The sequence below is a fragment of the Macaca mulatta genome, chromosome 18 (genome assembly GCF_049350105.2).
Source record: "Macaca mulatta isolate MMU2019108-1 chromosome 18, T2T-MMU8v2.0, whole genome shotgun sequence".
In the NCBI taxonomy this organism is placed as follows: Eukaryota; Metazoa; Chordata; class Mammalia; order Primates; family Cercopithecidae; genus Macaca; species Macaca mulatta.
In genome coordinates, this window is record NC_133423.1 from 74939392 (window position 1) to 74956611 (window position 17220).

The 17220-nt window shown below is 39.3% G+C and overlaps 1 protein-coding gene across 12 annotated transcripts in view; it reads right to left on the reverse strand.

Moving 5' to 3' along the window:
- The window catches only part of DLGAP1 (DLG associated protein 1), a 968455-nt gene that overhangs the window by 225241 nt on the left and 725994 nt on the right, over positions 1–17220 (reverse strand). For all 12 annotated transcript variants that reach the window (XM_028838188.2, XM_028838186.2, XM_077974916.1 and 9 more), the window contains 2 exons: positions 10022–10199; positions 3568–3808 (listed from right to left, as the gene is read on the reverse strand). In XM_028838188.2, coding sequence (XP_028694021.1) covers positions 3568–3808; positions 10022–10199 — 419 coding nt within the window. The remainder of the gene's footprint in view (positions 1–3567; positions 3809–10021; positions 10200–17220) is intronic.

The following is a 17220-nucleotide window of genomic DNA, read 5'->3' on the forward strand; positions in this document are numbered from 1 at the left end:
CCTCCTCTAATATTAATCTAGTAGTCCCAGGCACTGTGGTTTATATGAAAACTTGTTGAGTCTATTGGATGGAGAGAAATCTGGGTGCTTGAAGTAGATTACAGGCTGAAAGAACCTGAGATTCTACCGTAGTTAGACAAGCCAAGAAGTCAATAAGCCCAAGGAAGCATAACTTTAAGTTGCTGTAACTTCATCCCTGATTTGTCCTGATTTGCTGAGCTATCTCCATTCATCCTTGCTCACCTACTAATAGCTAGAGGATCCCTGCAGCCACCTAGAGCTGAGCCCATCTTCATAATTCTCTCCTATGGCATCAGACTCTTGTCAGTGATTTCATTTTAAGAATACGAATAAAGAACAAGGCTAGGAGAGAAAGATTTAATAGCATATTTTGCTGAAAATGTGAGCAATTAAAATGGGCTGACCAAATGTCAAAGATTCAGAATGTGGACTGTTGTGGAGAGAAGTTCTGCCTAGTAAGTGCAGTGGACAAAATGAGGAATTTTTTCCGGACAAAGAGTAAGTTTAGTAAAAACAAAATCTGCTGTGAGTATCTGAAAATAATGAGCAGAGAAGAGAGGCAAAAGGACACATCTACATCTACATCAAGTCCTGCTAAACCGAGATGTGCATCTGACCCGTGCATCTGGGGAAATCAATCAAATTAGAGCAAAGTCATTTCCCAATTTTCATAGATGAGTGTTTTCTTTAAAAAATTAGTAGGTCCCGTAAGAAAATCAATTTTCTGCATTTTTCTACAGGAAATTATATTTGATTCAATGTAAAAAGGAAACGAGGAAGAAAATTAATATGACAGTACCGAGATCATGTGAGAAAACGAGAAGGAAATGCGTGTGTGTGTGTGCGTGTGTGTGTGTGTGTGTGAGAGAGAGAGAAATAGCATACAGGAGTAGTAGGAAGGGCAGAATAAAGGGCATAGACCCTTATCATATCATAAAATAATGAATTTTTAAAGAACAAATTCATGTCATAGAGAAACTATGAAAGGTAATATTGGAAAAATATCCTATGTGCTTACTTAGTTAATCTACTGTAATGGTTTAGTACTTAAAACTGTTTATGTTTCCACGCCTGTGAAGATGACACATTATGTTTAGTTTAATGATTCTAGGTGAAGTACAGCTGCCCTGTGCAAACACTCGGCATTTTATCCATCACGAACCCCAGGGGCAAATCACACCTTTCTGCCCTTAAATCCTTGCAGGGGCAGCCAAGCCTGGAGCCTTCCCCAGGAGAGCTGCAGGTGGAGGTGGCTCCGTACTTAGGCTGCGATTCATAGAGCCCAGGAAGAAGCGAATGCGATCCCGTCTCTGCAGCTGGATTCACTTCTCCCCGTTTTGGGTGTTTTCCCACATAGCATTTCTGGATAAAGCCCTTTAGATTCAACTCAGATTCAAAATGGAACAACACGAGACACCCTCCCAGGGCTCATTCATCTCCTGCCCTGATAGGCTTGTTGGATTTCAGAAAATACTACAAACATGACAAATAGTTCTGTATATAAGTATTTCTCATGCAATATTTGGGATATACCTATCTAGCAGAATTATTCACTCTTTACTACAAACATGACAAATAGTTCTGTATATAAGTACTTCTCATGCAATATTTGGGATATACCTATCCAGCAGAATTATTCACTCTTTACCTGAAATTGAAATTTAACTGGACGACCTAGATTTTATTTGGCAACTCTATTGCTTGAGCTCTGGGAGCCTCCAGAGTATCTGAGAAATGTCTTAGGAGGGCAGACCCCTGTGTGTTTGGAGTGAAGAGCATGGGACAGGCGCTGATGCAGGAAGTATAAGTAAAATGACAAAAACACGCAAATCCAAATCCGACAGGTGAGCAGAGAAAAACCATTCCAAGTCTTTTGCTACTTTATCCGCAACACTGTTTCCTGAGGGTAAAGGAGTGAGCCAGCAGCCCTTTCCTTCCTGACTGTTCTCCTGAGAGCACCCCTTGTGACTTCTGGGCCAGAATCTGCATTTTACATATTTAAGGAACGATTTCAACTAGCAGGCAATGAGTTCATCATACAGAAGAATGGACCAGACACTGGGAACGGGTTGTGTGTTGGGTTGGGGTGGTGAAAATGGGACACACCAAAAGACATAATGATACACTACAGGGACAGGGCAGACCTTCCAAAACACACTGCATGAATGCAAACACACACAAACATGCTCATGGTTGATTTTTCAAAAGAAATTATTTTTTTCTCTTCATAAATAACTCTCATTTAATTTATTAATCTGTGGCTGTTCTTGGAGAATTTCCTAGTGATCAAGAACATACGGACATCCACCATCTCTGGTCTGGAGGTAGGCAGCCAGGGTCTGAGCTGTTGGGCTCCCTGCTGAGCTGCCTGGCCAATGCAAGGTCTGGAAGCATCTCTTCTCTTAACACTGAGATCTCAGTCTGCGGTGGTCAAGAATGAACTCCTCTTGTTTAACCCGTATATTTATTTTAAATAAAACTATCACCGCAATTCCATATATCTAGGATTTTAACTTGGATTTGAGGACCTTTTAACTCTTAAGCCTGCAAAAGTTCTAGACTGAATGATAATTACTGACATTTGATGCACCTAGCACTAAAATGGAATGATATAATATTCTGACACAGGCTTTTCTTTCTAATTTATTCATCATTATTTATCTTGAGTCTAAGTTTGATGATCTTCTTGTAGAATGTTCTATATTGAAGTTATGCTGAGTTCAATCATAAAGTTAAGCCTAGTTAAACAGTGGGATTTTCTTTTTGGAACTCAAATGTTATATATATAATACATATGCACACATTGTCATACATAGCCCACGGCTATATTATTATGCAGGTTCCAGTGTCACGGAAACTCGTTAAGCTTTTCTGTGTCTCTGTGCCTAAAATCTACTGACAAAAATACAGTTTAACCACACACACTTAAATACAGTTTAGAGGGAAAAGGAGGTGCTATTTATACGGGATAGATAGAAGTTTTAAAATAGTGAAATAAATCTGCTTTCTGTTAAAATAAAACTCATAAAATGTGCGATCGATATTACGGGTCATCCATTTCTTCCTTCTTATTTCTCACAGTGATATTTCAGGTCTTTTGGGATAGTCACTTTGTGGCTATCTTGGAATAAAACAGTCATTTCAATTCTGTGATGGGTCATAAGTAGGGTGTCTGGTTCATTTAGGGTCACAGCCCTAAAAGGCCAAGCCTAATCACTGGGAGTAGGAGCTGGCAGGGATCAGCTCCTAGGACCTGTGTGGGCATTTTGGAAGTCCCTCCCCGCTGGGCTGCGCTGTCCCTCCCTCATGGTGCTGTAGTTGCAGTTTCCCCTGTGGGTGCCAGAGATGGAGTTGGGAAGGAGGTGTGGGAGAGTGGCCAGAGGTGGGGATAGAGGCAGATAGGGAAGAAAAACCTTTGGTTTGTAGGACATGGGTGGTATCTTGTTCCTGGCAACTATGCATGATGACAGCAAGGGCACAGTCTTTGGGGACAGTCATGCCGTAGCCAGCACAGAGGCCAGGCTGGCTGCGGGCCTGCACACTCACCCGTGCTGCTCTGGATGGTCCTAACGGTGGTGGTGGTGCGCGGTGGCGAGGACGACCTCAGGGACACGCACTCGTCGTCCTGGGAGCAGCCTTTCTCGATGGCCCGCACATAGCTGTGGCTCCGCATGCGGAAGCAGCCGGGCATGGGCAGGTCCAGCGCCTCCACCGCCTGCGACTCCAGCTCGCTGAACACGGACTCGCACACAGACTCAAACTGCCCGTTCACTTCCATCTCGCTCACCTGCGGACAGACACAGGCGTTGAGACACTCGCCTCCACCTGGTGGAGGACCAACCTCTCCAAGCATCTGCGAACTTCAATCCCCAGAAGAAAAAGCAGCGTCTGGTTATGTTAAGCTCAAATGCATTTTATTTCCTTTCTGTTACAGGCTATAATTGAATGGCATCCAGTTTATAATTCCAAAAATAGGTTCCTTTTTTTTTTTTGTATTTTTAGTAGAGACAGGGTTTCGCCATGTTGGCCAGGCTGGTCTTGAACTCCTGACCTTAAGTGATCCACCCGCCTGGGCCTCCCAAAGTGCTAGGGTTACAGGCATGAGCTGTCACCATCAGCCTTGATTACATTTTAAAGAAAAAGGGCATTGTTTGTAGAATGCAAGGAAATGTGGGGCTTATTCCAATGCATGATGTTCTTATTTATAAACGCAAATTTGAAGAAGAATTTTATCAGTCCATTGTCAGAGTTCATGTATTTTGGTATAACTTTTTAGCACAAACATTTTAGAAACGAGTATTTTTACAGTGCCTTTTGAAGTAACTAGTTTGTCAAATAATTTCAGTGTCAAGCTTAATCTAGTGCAAGGTATGGAAACATGCCCTATATTTTCTGGCAAGATACTCACATTTTTCACAAAAATAGACTAAACTCAGATATGTCAAAATCTTGAAAAGCGCCATCAAGATTTTCAAACTGTTTACCAGTTTCAGTCTTCTTTACAAAAAGCCCATATGGGCTGAGTGTGGTGGCTCACACTTATTACTTTGGGAGGCTGTGGCAGGAGGATCACTTCAGCCTGGGAGGTCGAGGCTGCAGGAAGCCCTGATTGTACCACTGCATTCCAGCCTGGGCAACAGAGATCTTGTCTCAACAAACGAACAACAACAAAAAAAGCTGATATGATTCATAAATTGTTTATTAATGTATTTTTAAAATTTGCTACAGAAATATTTGGTGTAATTGGAAAAAAATCTTTGAAATGGGGGCCCTCTTTTTTTGAAGAATAAGTTTTTATTGATTTATATTCCTCCTGTATATAACTTATATTAGGTTTGAGCCCCACTTAAGAAACAACATTCCTGACTAGATGTTCCAGTAACTTCTCACTTTTTAGTTGACTTGCTAGAGATTTGGGAGCATTCTCAATTTTCTGTTACCTTCCAGGACATCTTATCTGTATTTTCCTAATATCAAATTCATGAGGCACTGAGAATTAAACAAATTAAACTACAGTTGGGTTTTGAACGCTTACTGAAAACTATTACAATTTTTGGCTGTCTCCTCATTTTGTATTATCTGAAGTTGTGCTCCGGTAATGACTAATTTATTTAAACTTCAGATAAAAGTGACCAATTACCTTAAGGCATATCAATAGAAAGAGACATGCATTGTTTAATAATAATTCTTTACAGTTTAAAAATGCTATTTTCACATTCTTCATCTAATTTGTTATGTGAAATCCCTGCACATTTTCCAGGATAATAACTATGTGTGTCCATATTAGAAAATTATATCTCTATATATCCTTGTTTTTAAAGAAATACATGGACATACATTTAGAGGTAAAGGAATGTATCTGCAGCTATCAAATGGAGCGAGAGAGAGAAAGACTGAGCAAGTGAGCCAATATCTCAACAATCCATACATTTCAATCTGGGTCAAGGATATACAGGAGTCTTTGTATTACATGTGTTACTCTTTTTTAAGGTTGCAATTATTTCAAAGCCAAAAATAAAGCAAATATATATGTGTGTATGTCTATATACATCTGCACATGCATGGGTGTATATATAGACATATGTAATATATGTATATATGTATATAATTTATTCATTTTTTCCCCCTTTTAATCAACATACCAAACTTTACAAAGAGATAGCAAACTATCTCTGTCAAGGTAACAACCATTAAACTCGGATGACTATCTTTCTAGATAGTATATATGTCCCCTCTTCTACTTTGTATAAAACTTGAATTACATAGTAAATATAATTCTGCAACTTGTTGGTTTTTTTCCTTAACCCTCTAGGTTAAACTTACATTCTTTTTTTCTTTTTGTTTTTGGGGATAGGGTCTTGCTCTGTCACCCAGGGTGGAGTGCAGTGGCACGAAGAAGACTTACTGTAGCCTCAACTTCCTGCGCTCAAGCAATCCTGCTGACTCAGTTTCCTGGATAACTGGGACTACAGGTCTGCGCCACCATGCCTGGCTATTTTTTTTTTTGTAGAGACAGGGTTTCGCCATGTTGCCCAGGCTGGTCTCAAACTGCTGGTCTCAAGCCATCAAGCCATCCTCCCAACTCCACCTCCCAAAGTGCTGGGATTACAGGTGTGAACTATGGCTCCTGGCTAAACTTATGTTCTTCATAGAATTCTTCTTCATTCCCTTTTATCCTTTTATTTTCATTATACACAGATACAGAAAACCATACAAAATAAATATATAACTTAATGAATTATAATAAGGCAAACACCTTGGAACCACTACCCAGATCAAGAAACAAAACTTTTCCAGACACCCTAGAAGCCCTCCACATGCCCCAATATTCACAATCTCTGCTGTCTCTCTAATAGTACTTAACTAATACCCTGAGTTTTATTGCGTTTACTTTCGTGCATTTCTTTATGTTTTTTTTTTTTTTTTCACCCAAGTGTGCATCCCTGGGCTCTGGTTTGTCTTACCCATTTAAAAAATCTGATAGATTTTAAAATTCACCTTTAACATACACTTATTTTGATTTATCTATTGAGAATCTAGGTTGTTTGCCCCATAGAGGTTCCCGTAGTCTGGATTTTGCTGATTTCATACTCATGGTGGAGTTCATCATGTTCCTCTGTATTTTGTATTGCCTGAAAATTGGAATCCAGATTCAGAGATTTGATCAGATGCAGGTTCAATCTTTCTGGCAAGGCTAGAGGTCATGTGCTTATTTCATCAGGAGGCACATTATGTCTAGTTTGTCTGTCTTTTATGTTGTTAGGAGTTATCTATGCTCAATGCCTAGATCTGTTAGTCCTTGGGAGTTGTAAAATGCAATATTCTATAATTACTTTTACAACTACTAGTTGGAATATTCTCTTACACATTACTTGTTTACTTAATGATTTAGTTCATATAGCAATGGTAGGATAAATGCCTGATTTCCCCTCTTTATTTACTAATTTTCAAGATAAAGTTTTTTTCTCTTATATTCCATATGTAATCAGTTTTTAAAAATATCACATTAACTCATAGATTTAAAAATATTTGATGGTTTTCAGTTAATTGAAATAATTATCCTTAGTGAACTCAAATTTGTGCCATCTTTCATCAGTGGGAGCCTTTTAGGTTGGTTTGGGGGTCTTTTTGACATGAAAGTAGTAATCTTTGAGAACTTCTTTGATATCTGGTATGACAAAATATTCTAAACTCCACTTAAACCTTTCCTGCCCAGTCCTGGAATCAGTATGTTTCTGAAAAGCCCTTTCTTTTTTTAGTGGGAAATGGTTTCACAAGAACACAATCTGGGTACTAGGAAGATACGCTGTCATTGCTACTGGGTTAATCACTGTTCTTAGGTCTTTTCAGTGGGAAGAACTAGGATATAAATACTATAGGGTTCTTATGCAACCTCTTCTATATATGTTTATTCTTAGATATTTATTCCATACTGAGAATCTTGGTTCTCAAGGACACAGGAGATGATGGAATTGGAATATTCTATAACTATCCATTTACTTTATCCCATAATATACGCACAGAAAACATTACTAATACTACCCCTGCCCACATATGATTAAAGAGCTAACAATTTCATTTTATATGTGGTCCCTCTATTCTTTTCTCATTTTTAAATAATTGTGCTGTATTTATATCATCAGAGCAAATAAACCTATTATGCTCCCCAACCAGTGAATGCTCATTTAGTCTTAGTTCTACACATAATTGTGTTTAATGTTTGCTACTACAGGTGGTCCATGACTAATGATGGTTTGACTTATGCTTTTTCTACTTTATGATGATACAAGATTGATATGTATTCAGTAGAAACTGTACTTTGAATTTTGAATTTAGATCTTTTTCTGGGCTGTTGATATGTGGTTTAGTATTATCTCGAGATTCTGGGTAGGTGCTCAGCCATGCAATTACAAGGGTAAACAACTGATACTCCAAAGTGTACTGTGTTGCCAGTCCAGCGTTTTTTGGATATTGTGTCTTTTGTTTTCACATCCATCATGTTTACAAAATGCCCATTTTTGAGTTATGGTATTTTCAACTTACAATGGGTCTATCAGGGAAGTAAGTAGAGGAGCATCTGTAGTTCTTATGTCTGCTCATTCATATGGCTGGTTTAGAGCTCATTGTCTAGTGCATTTCTCAGAATGTGTTCATGGAATCAATATTCTTTGCATGCATCCATGCTTATAACAGTTTGTACCTTTTATACTTGAAAGTCAGTTTTTCTAGATATAAAAATCTTTGATTCACATATTTTTCCTTGAGTGTATTAAAATGCTACACACATCATTTTCTTCCAGCATAAACCATTGTTGTTAAAGGGTCCAATGGTAACTCAGTTTTCATTTTATTAAGTCAGTTGCTCTTTTTGTCTAGAAATTCAAAGTGTTTTTTAAAAAATTCTTTAAAGTCTTGTAATTTTACCAGAATATGCCCTGATGTTGATTGCTTTGGGTCAATTTCTCAGGTACATGGTGTGTTTACATGGTATGTTCTTCCACTATGTAGCTCCAACTCAACTTTTTATTTCAGGAAAGTTTAAAAAAATTCATTGTTTTTCTTACTTTTTCTGTTCCATTGATTTTCTTCTGAAGGGACTTCTATTATCTGTATGTCTAATGTTCTTGGTCTGTTTTTGATATTTGTCAATTTCTCTTTAATTCTTTCTAACTCTTGATTTATGTTCTCTGTTTTCTCTCTCTCTCTCTCTCTCTCTCTCTCTTTCTCTGTCTCTTTTAAGAGATAGGGTCTAGCTCTGTTGCCCAGGCTGGAGTGCAGTGGTGTGATCATAACTCATTATTATAACTCATTATCATTACCATCACCACCACCATCACCATTACTATCACTACCACTACCACTGCCATCACCATCATTACCACCACCATCATTACCACCATCACCATCACTATCATCACTGTTACCACCATCACCATCACCACCACCACCACCACCATCACTATCACAACCGCCACTGCCACCCGTTACCATCACCACCACCACCATTATGATCATCACCACCACCACCACATCACCACCACCACCATCACCACCACCATCATCACATCACCACCACCACCATCACAATCACCACTGCCATTACTGTTACCATCACTGTCACCACCATCACCATCATCACTGCCACGACCATCACCACCACCATCACCATTACTATCACTACCACTACCACTGCCATCACCATCACTACCACCACCATCACTACCAACACCATCACCATCATCACCATCACCATCACTATCATCACCATCACTGCCATCATTATCACCAACACACCAACATCACCACTATGGTCACCACCACCATCAGTAACATTAATTCTCACCTTGATGATCACAGTGTCTTCCAAACTAGCCTCTCTGCTTCTAGTTTCTCATTTTCTCCAATCTTTCCTATGTTTTTTTTGCCAGATTAATTATCCTACATCAAAGTTAGATTCATATCTCTTGCTTGCTTAAAAGTCAAAGTTTTCTTTTTTTTTTTTTTTCTTTTTTCTTTTCTTTTAATTGAGAAAGAGTCTTACTAAGTCACCCAGGCTGGAGTGCAGTGACATGATCTCGGTTCACTGCAACCTTCGCCTCCCAGTTTCAAGTGATTCTCTCGCCTCAGCCTCCAGAGTAGCTGGGATCACAGGTGTGTGCCACCATGTCAGGCTTACTTCTGTATTTTTACTAGATACAGGGTTTCACCATGTTGGCCAGGCTGATCTTGAACTCCTGATCTCAAGTGAATTTCCAAGGACCCTCTTCATTGTGCTTTATCCACCTATACAGGGCCCCACCTCCTGGCAGACCATTGATACCGGGGGCTTACTGTGGCTGAACACATGGCATGCTCTTTGCACCACTTGACTGGACCTCCTGTCTGAGGACCCAATGGTCTCCTGGGTGAGCGACTGCCTCCCTAACTCACGCCCTCTCAGTTCTCGCTAACCTTCCTGCCACTAATGGCTCCTGACCACTGCTGCCCTGACGGCCCTCACCTGGCTGATGGTGCTCATGGCTCGCATGTAGCTCTCATTCCTGGAGCGGAACTTTGGTGATGTGAGCAAGCCTGCAGGGTCGAGGCTGTCCAGGCTCCGGTTGATGGAGACTTCACTCACTGCCCTCAGGTAACTATGACTCCGGATCTGGAGTTTGGGTGAGTGTTCATTGGAGATTCTGGAAGGGAACAATGGAAAATGTACATTAGTCACATTCCAAAATGCAGGAAACAATAAGATATGGCACTACTGTCATTTATGCGGCACCCTAAATACTGGGACAAATGACATAGATGCCCTTCTATGATTGCTAAACTCCCCCACAGTGTCTCAGAAGGAAGAACTTTTGACAGGAAATCATCAAGATCTGATGACATTAGAGAGCAATTAACATTCTCTTCAACCATGAACTAATTGCCTCATTCACATTTTCCTAGCCACCCTAGGAAGCAGATAATAAGCAGCAATTGTCCTGCCCTGGAATTCTGACTTGTGTAATTTGTAAAGCTTTTCTTTGTACCTATTTCTCTCTTGTGGTCATCTTTTTGTGTTTGGACAGTAAGTTTTAACAGTAAGTGGGTATATATCTATATCTACATTTTTATCTATCCATTTTCCTTCCTCCCTTCCTTCCTTCCCTCCTTCCTTCCTCCCTTCCTTCCCTCCCTCCTTCCTTCCTCCCTCCCTCCCTTCCTTCCTCCCTCCCTCCCTTCCTTCCTCCCTCCCTCCCTTCCTTCCTTCCTCCCTCCCTCCCTTCCTCCCTCCCTCCCTTCCTTCCTTCTATCCAATCTTTAACTCTCTAACAGAGTTGAGATTGAACTTCGTGAACAGACCTTACACCTTAGCCATTAAAAAGGCATACCTCTCAATCTTTATATGTAAACACAAGTCACTACACACTTTGTACTCTTTGGATTTATTCTAGGATGCATTGTAAAATTATAAAAGTAGAAAATGCTAATTGCAAATAGACAAGCTATACAGATGTGCACAAAGTGGAAGGCGGGTCCCCCTGTCTCTCCTTGTTCCTGTATGTAGAATTACATACCCTTAAAAGAACTACTCGGCCGGGCGCGGTGGCTCAAGCCTGTAATCCCAGCACTTTGGGAGGCCGAGATGGGCGGATCACGAGGTCAGGAGATCGAGAGACGATCCCGGCTAACACGGTGAAACCCCGTCTCTACTAAAAAATACAAAAAAATAGCCGGGCGAGGTGGCGGGCGCCTGTAGTCCCAGCTACTCGGGAGGCTGAGGCAGGAGAATGGCGTAAACCCGGGAGGCGGAGCTTGCAGTGAGCTGAGATCCGGCCACTGCACTCCAGCCTGGGTGACAGAGCAAGACTCCGTCTCAAAAAAAAAAAAACAAAACAAAAACAAACAAACAAACAAACAAAAAAAGAACTACTCATAGCAGTTTGGGGTATATTCTTCCTCAGTCTTTCTATTCATATATAATCAACTTAATGTTCATTATTTTATTTTATTTTTTGAGACAGAGTCTCGCTCTGTCATACAGGCTGGAGTGCAGTGGTGAGATCTTGGCTCACTGCAGCCTCTGCCTCCTGGGTTCAAGCAATTCTCGTGCCTCAGCCCCTGAATAGCTGAAACAACAGGCACATGCCACCATGACCGGCTAATTTTTGTACTTTTTGTAGATGGGGTTTTTCTGTATTGGCCAGGTTGGTCTTGAACTCCTGGCCTCAAGTAACGTGCCTGCCTTGGCCTCCCAAAGTGTTGGGATTAAAGGTATGCGACACTGTGCCCGGCCAATGTTAGTCATTTTTAAAGTTTGTTTTCACATGGGATTAGTGTGATTTTTCTTTCTTTATTAGATTTCTTTAATTTTGGCTGTAACATTGTTCCTAATTAAATAAATTAAAGTTGATAGGGAAAAAGATATATGCCTCCACAGCTGCTATTATTTATCATCCTAGCCAGTGAAATTAGAAAATTTTAAAAAATAAGTAATATAAATATTTTAAAGAGATAAGTTTTGAGTATTTATAGATTATGCAATCAATTATCTGTAAATTAAGAGAAAATCAACTGAAAGACCATGAGCACTTTTAAGGGAAATCCTCAAGGCAGCTAGATATAAGGTAGCAATACATAAATTAACAGCTTTTCCATGTAATATCAAATAAAATTTTAATGAAAAAATTCCCTTTAAAATTGCAAAACAAAGAATACACAGAAATTACAAAAAAGAAATGCATCGGAATTTTATGAAGAAAATGATAAAATTTATGGAAGGCAATAAATAAGTGCTAAATTAATGCGAAAAACCTCCACAACAAGTTTCCTGTAAAAAAACTTAAATTTTTCCTAAATTTATCTATAAATTTAAGGTAATTGCAACAAAAATCTCCATATAAATTTTACCTGTTTTCTATTTTTGAGATGGAGTTTCACTCTGTCGCCCAGGCTGGAGTGCAGTGGTGTGATCTCGGCTCACTGCAACCTCCACCTCCTGGGTTCAAGCGATTCTCCTGCCTCAGCCTCCCGAGTAGCTGGGATGACATGCGCACGCCACCACGGCTGGCTAATTTTTGTATTTTATTAAAGATGGGTTTCACCATGTTGGCCCATCTGCTCTCAAACTCCTGACCTCAAGTGATCTGCCCACCTTGGCCTCCCAAATTGTTGGGATTACAGGCATAAGCCACTGCCCCATAAATCTCCATAGAAATTTTACTCAAATCTAACAAACTCATTTTAAAGTTTATATGAGGTTCAGAGCAGCATTATTCATAACAGACAAAAGGTGGAAGCAACTCAAATGTCTATCTAATGCTGAATCGATGAAATGTGGTAAAAGAACTATTTGGCTAAGAAAAGGAATGAAGTATTGATACATGCTACAATATAGATCTTTGAGAGCATCATGCTAAGTGAAAGAAGCCACATATTGCAAAAGATCACGTATTACATGATTGCACTTACATGAAATGTCCAGAATAGGCAAATTGCTAAACACAGAAAGTAGATGAGTGGTTGACTAGAGCTCGGTGGGGAAAGCACAGGAAGATGGTGGCATTAGAAAGTGATGTCTAAAGAGTATGGAGTTTCTCTTTGCAGTGATAAAAAGGTTCTAAAATTAGTTATAGTGTCGGTTGCACAACTCTGTGAATATGCCAAAATCATTAAATTGTACACTTGAAAAGGGTGAATTATATGGTACGTGTATTATATTTCAACAAAACTGTTGTAAAAAATTACGTGAGTCCTCAAAATAATCAGATTTTCTTACGAAGGGAGTTTAGAGGGTAGACTAAACTGGGCAACACTAGAGAAAGCCAGTCAAGGTGGCTGCAATGTTGCTATAATCTAAACAAGGGAAAAGGGCTCAGTTAAGTATTAGTGGTAGTAGAGAGGAGAGACAGATTTGAGAATCCACATGAAAATTAAATGCAGATGATGAGTAAGGAGGTCTAAAGGTTCTAAGAAGAGCCAGAAAATAAAAATAAATAAAAAAACAAGGGGAGGAATGCCCTTTATCAGATCTAAGCTATATTTCATATTTTATTTTTATTTATTTTTTGAGATGGAGTCTCACTTTATCGCCCAAGCTGGAGTGCAGTGGTGTGATCTCAGCTCACTGCAATCTCTGCCTCCTGGGTTCAAGTGATTCTCCTGCCTCAGCCTCCAGAGCAGCTGGGATTACAGGCACACACCACCAAGCCCAGCTAATTTTTGTATTTTTGTAGAGAAGGGGTTTCACCATGTTGGCCAGGCTGGTCTCGAACTCCTGACCTCAAGTGATCTGCCCGCCTCGGCCTCCCGAAGTGCTGGGATTACAGGCGTTCGCCACCACACCTGGCCTCGGCTATACTTTATAGCTGCAATGATGAAAAAGGGTCATGTTGGTAAAGGAAATCGGTAGAATAAAATAAGGACTCCAGAAACAGGACTAAGTATGTATTTGAATATAATATATTGCAAACGTGGCAGTTGGAATAGGCAAGGAAAAGATCAAGTATTTAATAATGGAGTTAGACCCTTTTTGCATCCACTTGGGGAAAAATGAATTCCTACTAAGCATATAGATTAAAAATAATATTTTAAAAATGTAAAGTTCTCCAGTAAAATATAGATTATATTTTATAATCTCAATTTCCATACTTAAACAATTTAAAGAGAAATTTATCAACGTTTTATGAATTAAAAAAAAACCTATAAAGCCTTATGGAAGGCAATAAGGAAGACCTAAAGAAATGCAAAGCAATGTGGTAGAGAAAGACTTTAGAAGCATCGTGGTAAACTTAGACGCCATAAAGAGAAAGGTTAATGAATGGAAGTACATAAAAATTTAACACTTTTGTTCAGCCAAAGATCCTGTCAACGATGTTAAGAAAAATAGTCATTGAGTATGAGAACAGATTTGCAACACTAAGCAGCAAAAAGGGTTCACATGCATAATATTTAAATTAGTAAGATGAATAAAAAATATGCAATCAACACAATGAAAAATGGTCAAAGCCTATAAAGAGGGAATCATAAGAAAAGAAATATGTAAGTTCACAGGAAAGTAACTTTATATATCACCAAGCATATGACAAAATGCTCGATCTCACTAGTAATTAGAGAAATGTGGATTTTAAAAAACATACATTTACACATTACGTTCATGTACATCCATCTCGATGTCCTCAAATTGTAAACATATTCCCTATATTCTAAGTATCCTCTTAGTGGCAATGTATACGATTGCATCTATTCTTAAAGCTTGTATGGAATTACTTACATATAACAGCCCAAAACTATTCTTAGTAATACTAAACCCTGAGAATGTGATAAGCAACCACTTTTTGCAGCTGCACTGAGGGAGAAACCAAATTAAGACAGATCTAGAATATAACATCAACAGTAAATCTCTTATTGCATTTTACTGTTACAAAAGATAAACTAGGCCAGGTGCGGTGTGGCTCACACCTGTAATCCTAGCACTTTGGGAGGCTTAGGTGGAAGGATCACTTGAGCCCAGACCAGCCTGGGAAACACAGTGAGGCCCTGTCTCTATATTTTAATATAAAAAAAGTAAAAGAAAAAAAACTGTTCTAGAAATGTGCCCTTTAGATCCTTCAAGTAGTGGTCAAACATGAAAATAGCTTTGCCAGGTCAAGGTAATATTTTCCATGTGTTATGTGCTATTTTGGTGATTCTGACTGCGTCGCTTTATAACACCAATGCCCAAAATTTCAACCAACAAACTGAAAAATTCATTTTCCTTTTAAGATCTTTTTTTTCTTTTAAGAAAAAGAGAGCCATAGCTGGAAGCATTCATAAACTAAAGTTCACTTCTCCTTAGAACTTGCGCATTAGATGACAAATGTGTTTCTTTGGCTGTTTTGCAACCTGACCCAGAGCAATGATATTGCCAACATAAATGATGATGCCATTGCAAATGTTATCAGGGCAGTGACGGGAGTGGCTGTTTCATAAACGGTGTACATTCAAAGAAGAAGTGAAAGTCCAGCATTTTGAAAAATGAGCGTCTGCTGGCTGAGATGGGGAAACGAGGCATCATTGCAACAATCATTCACTCTGGCCACTCGTCATGAAATAAGGCATAATTCCCAAATTTCAAAGTGAAACATCATTCAGAAGGAATTGAATAGTTCTTCTTTGGTGAGTCATTCCTGATAAAACAATGCATACATTAATAACACACAAAATGTAAGGAAAGGAACTATTTTATCTCGTCCACTTACAGAACAGAGCCTTCTGCTATCAATATAAAGGTTACTATATGCCCATGTGCTCCGGATGCAGAAACACTCATTAAAGAAACACCAAAATAGTATATCGATGACTTTATCTTCACCTCAAAAGAAAGCTGATCTGCTCAGAAGAAAGAGTGTGCATATTCAGAAACATTAACTCTCTCATGTTAGATGAATTATTTTCAACATTGGTCTAACAAAATGATGCTCTTCTTTTCCCACTCTTCTTCCTAAATTACTTATGCTAAGTTAACTTTTTCTAGCTTATTAGAACTAAAGTGAGATCTTGATTTTGTTGGGCTGGTAGGTCCCATTCATTATCATGTCTTTAAAGTACAAGCAATGATGGGAAGTTCTTAGGTGACAGTGAGCCAACCATACAAACAAGCTTGACCCTTTGTATATGGAAGGCTGCCATTGCAAAGAAGAGCATATGCAGTAATCGTCAGACCACAAAGCTTTAAACCAATGTCTCAAAAGACAAAATGACTAACTTTGTAACATATTACTGAAAATAACTTCAGATGGTTGCGATGTTTTTTTCCCCCAAAGAAGGAAATGCTTCCAGGTTATTGAATCCAGTGGGAGAATCTTTGGAGGTGATGGACCATCTTATGGAGCCATCTGCACCTTAAGTTTTGTTCATTTTCATGTTGTCTTCTCTCTGACTTACAAAAGTATTGGAATATAAGGCTCTTCCATGGGACCCAGAGGAAACATCTTATGGCCTCAGGAGGTTAATCTAACTTTACTGTATTTCAAAAATGAAAGTATTTGGCCTTGGTCATGACACTTTTATCAAATCATACTCATAAACATTAATGGCTTGAACTGAGAGGCTTTGATCCCTTGGGCTTTGGTGTGGAAAATGGTACTTAGTAGGTGACAGTTCTCTGTTTAGTTTCAGGGAATCCAACACGGGGCATTTTACTAGTCAATCTGCTTTGGTAAAACGAAGCCTTTCTTTTCAGTAACCTTAACTATAATGGCTTTATAATCCGTATAGAAGTATAACTTTCATTAAAGTTGTTTACTTTTGTAGTTGCCTCTTGAGTTATTTCTACTTTATAATAATACCTGACATTTGTTACCATTTATCCAATGCCTGGCTACCGTTAATACTACCTTATAGATAAAGAAACTGTGACTTTGAAAGATCACATCGTGTTGAAGGTAATTCCAATGGAAGCTTGGCCTGTTAACTTCCACATTCCTATTTTGTCTTCTCCTCCTCCTCCTCCTCCCCCTCCTCCTCCTGCCCCTCCTCCTCCTCCTTTTTTTTTTTTTTTTTGGACAGAGTCTTACTCTGTTGCCCAGACTGGAGTGCAGTGGTGCAGTCTCAGCTCACTGCAACCTCTGCTTCCTGGGTTAAAGTGATTCTCCTGCCTCAGCCTCCCAAGTAGCTGGGATTACAGGCGGGTGCCACCACGCCCAGCTAATTTTTTTGGTATTTTTAGTAGAGAGGGGGTTTCACCAT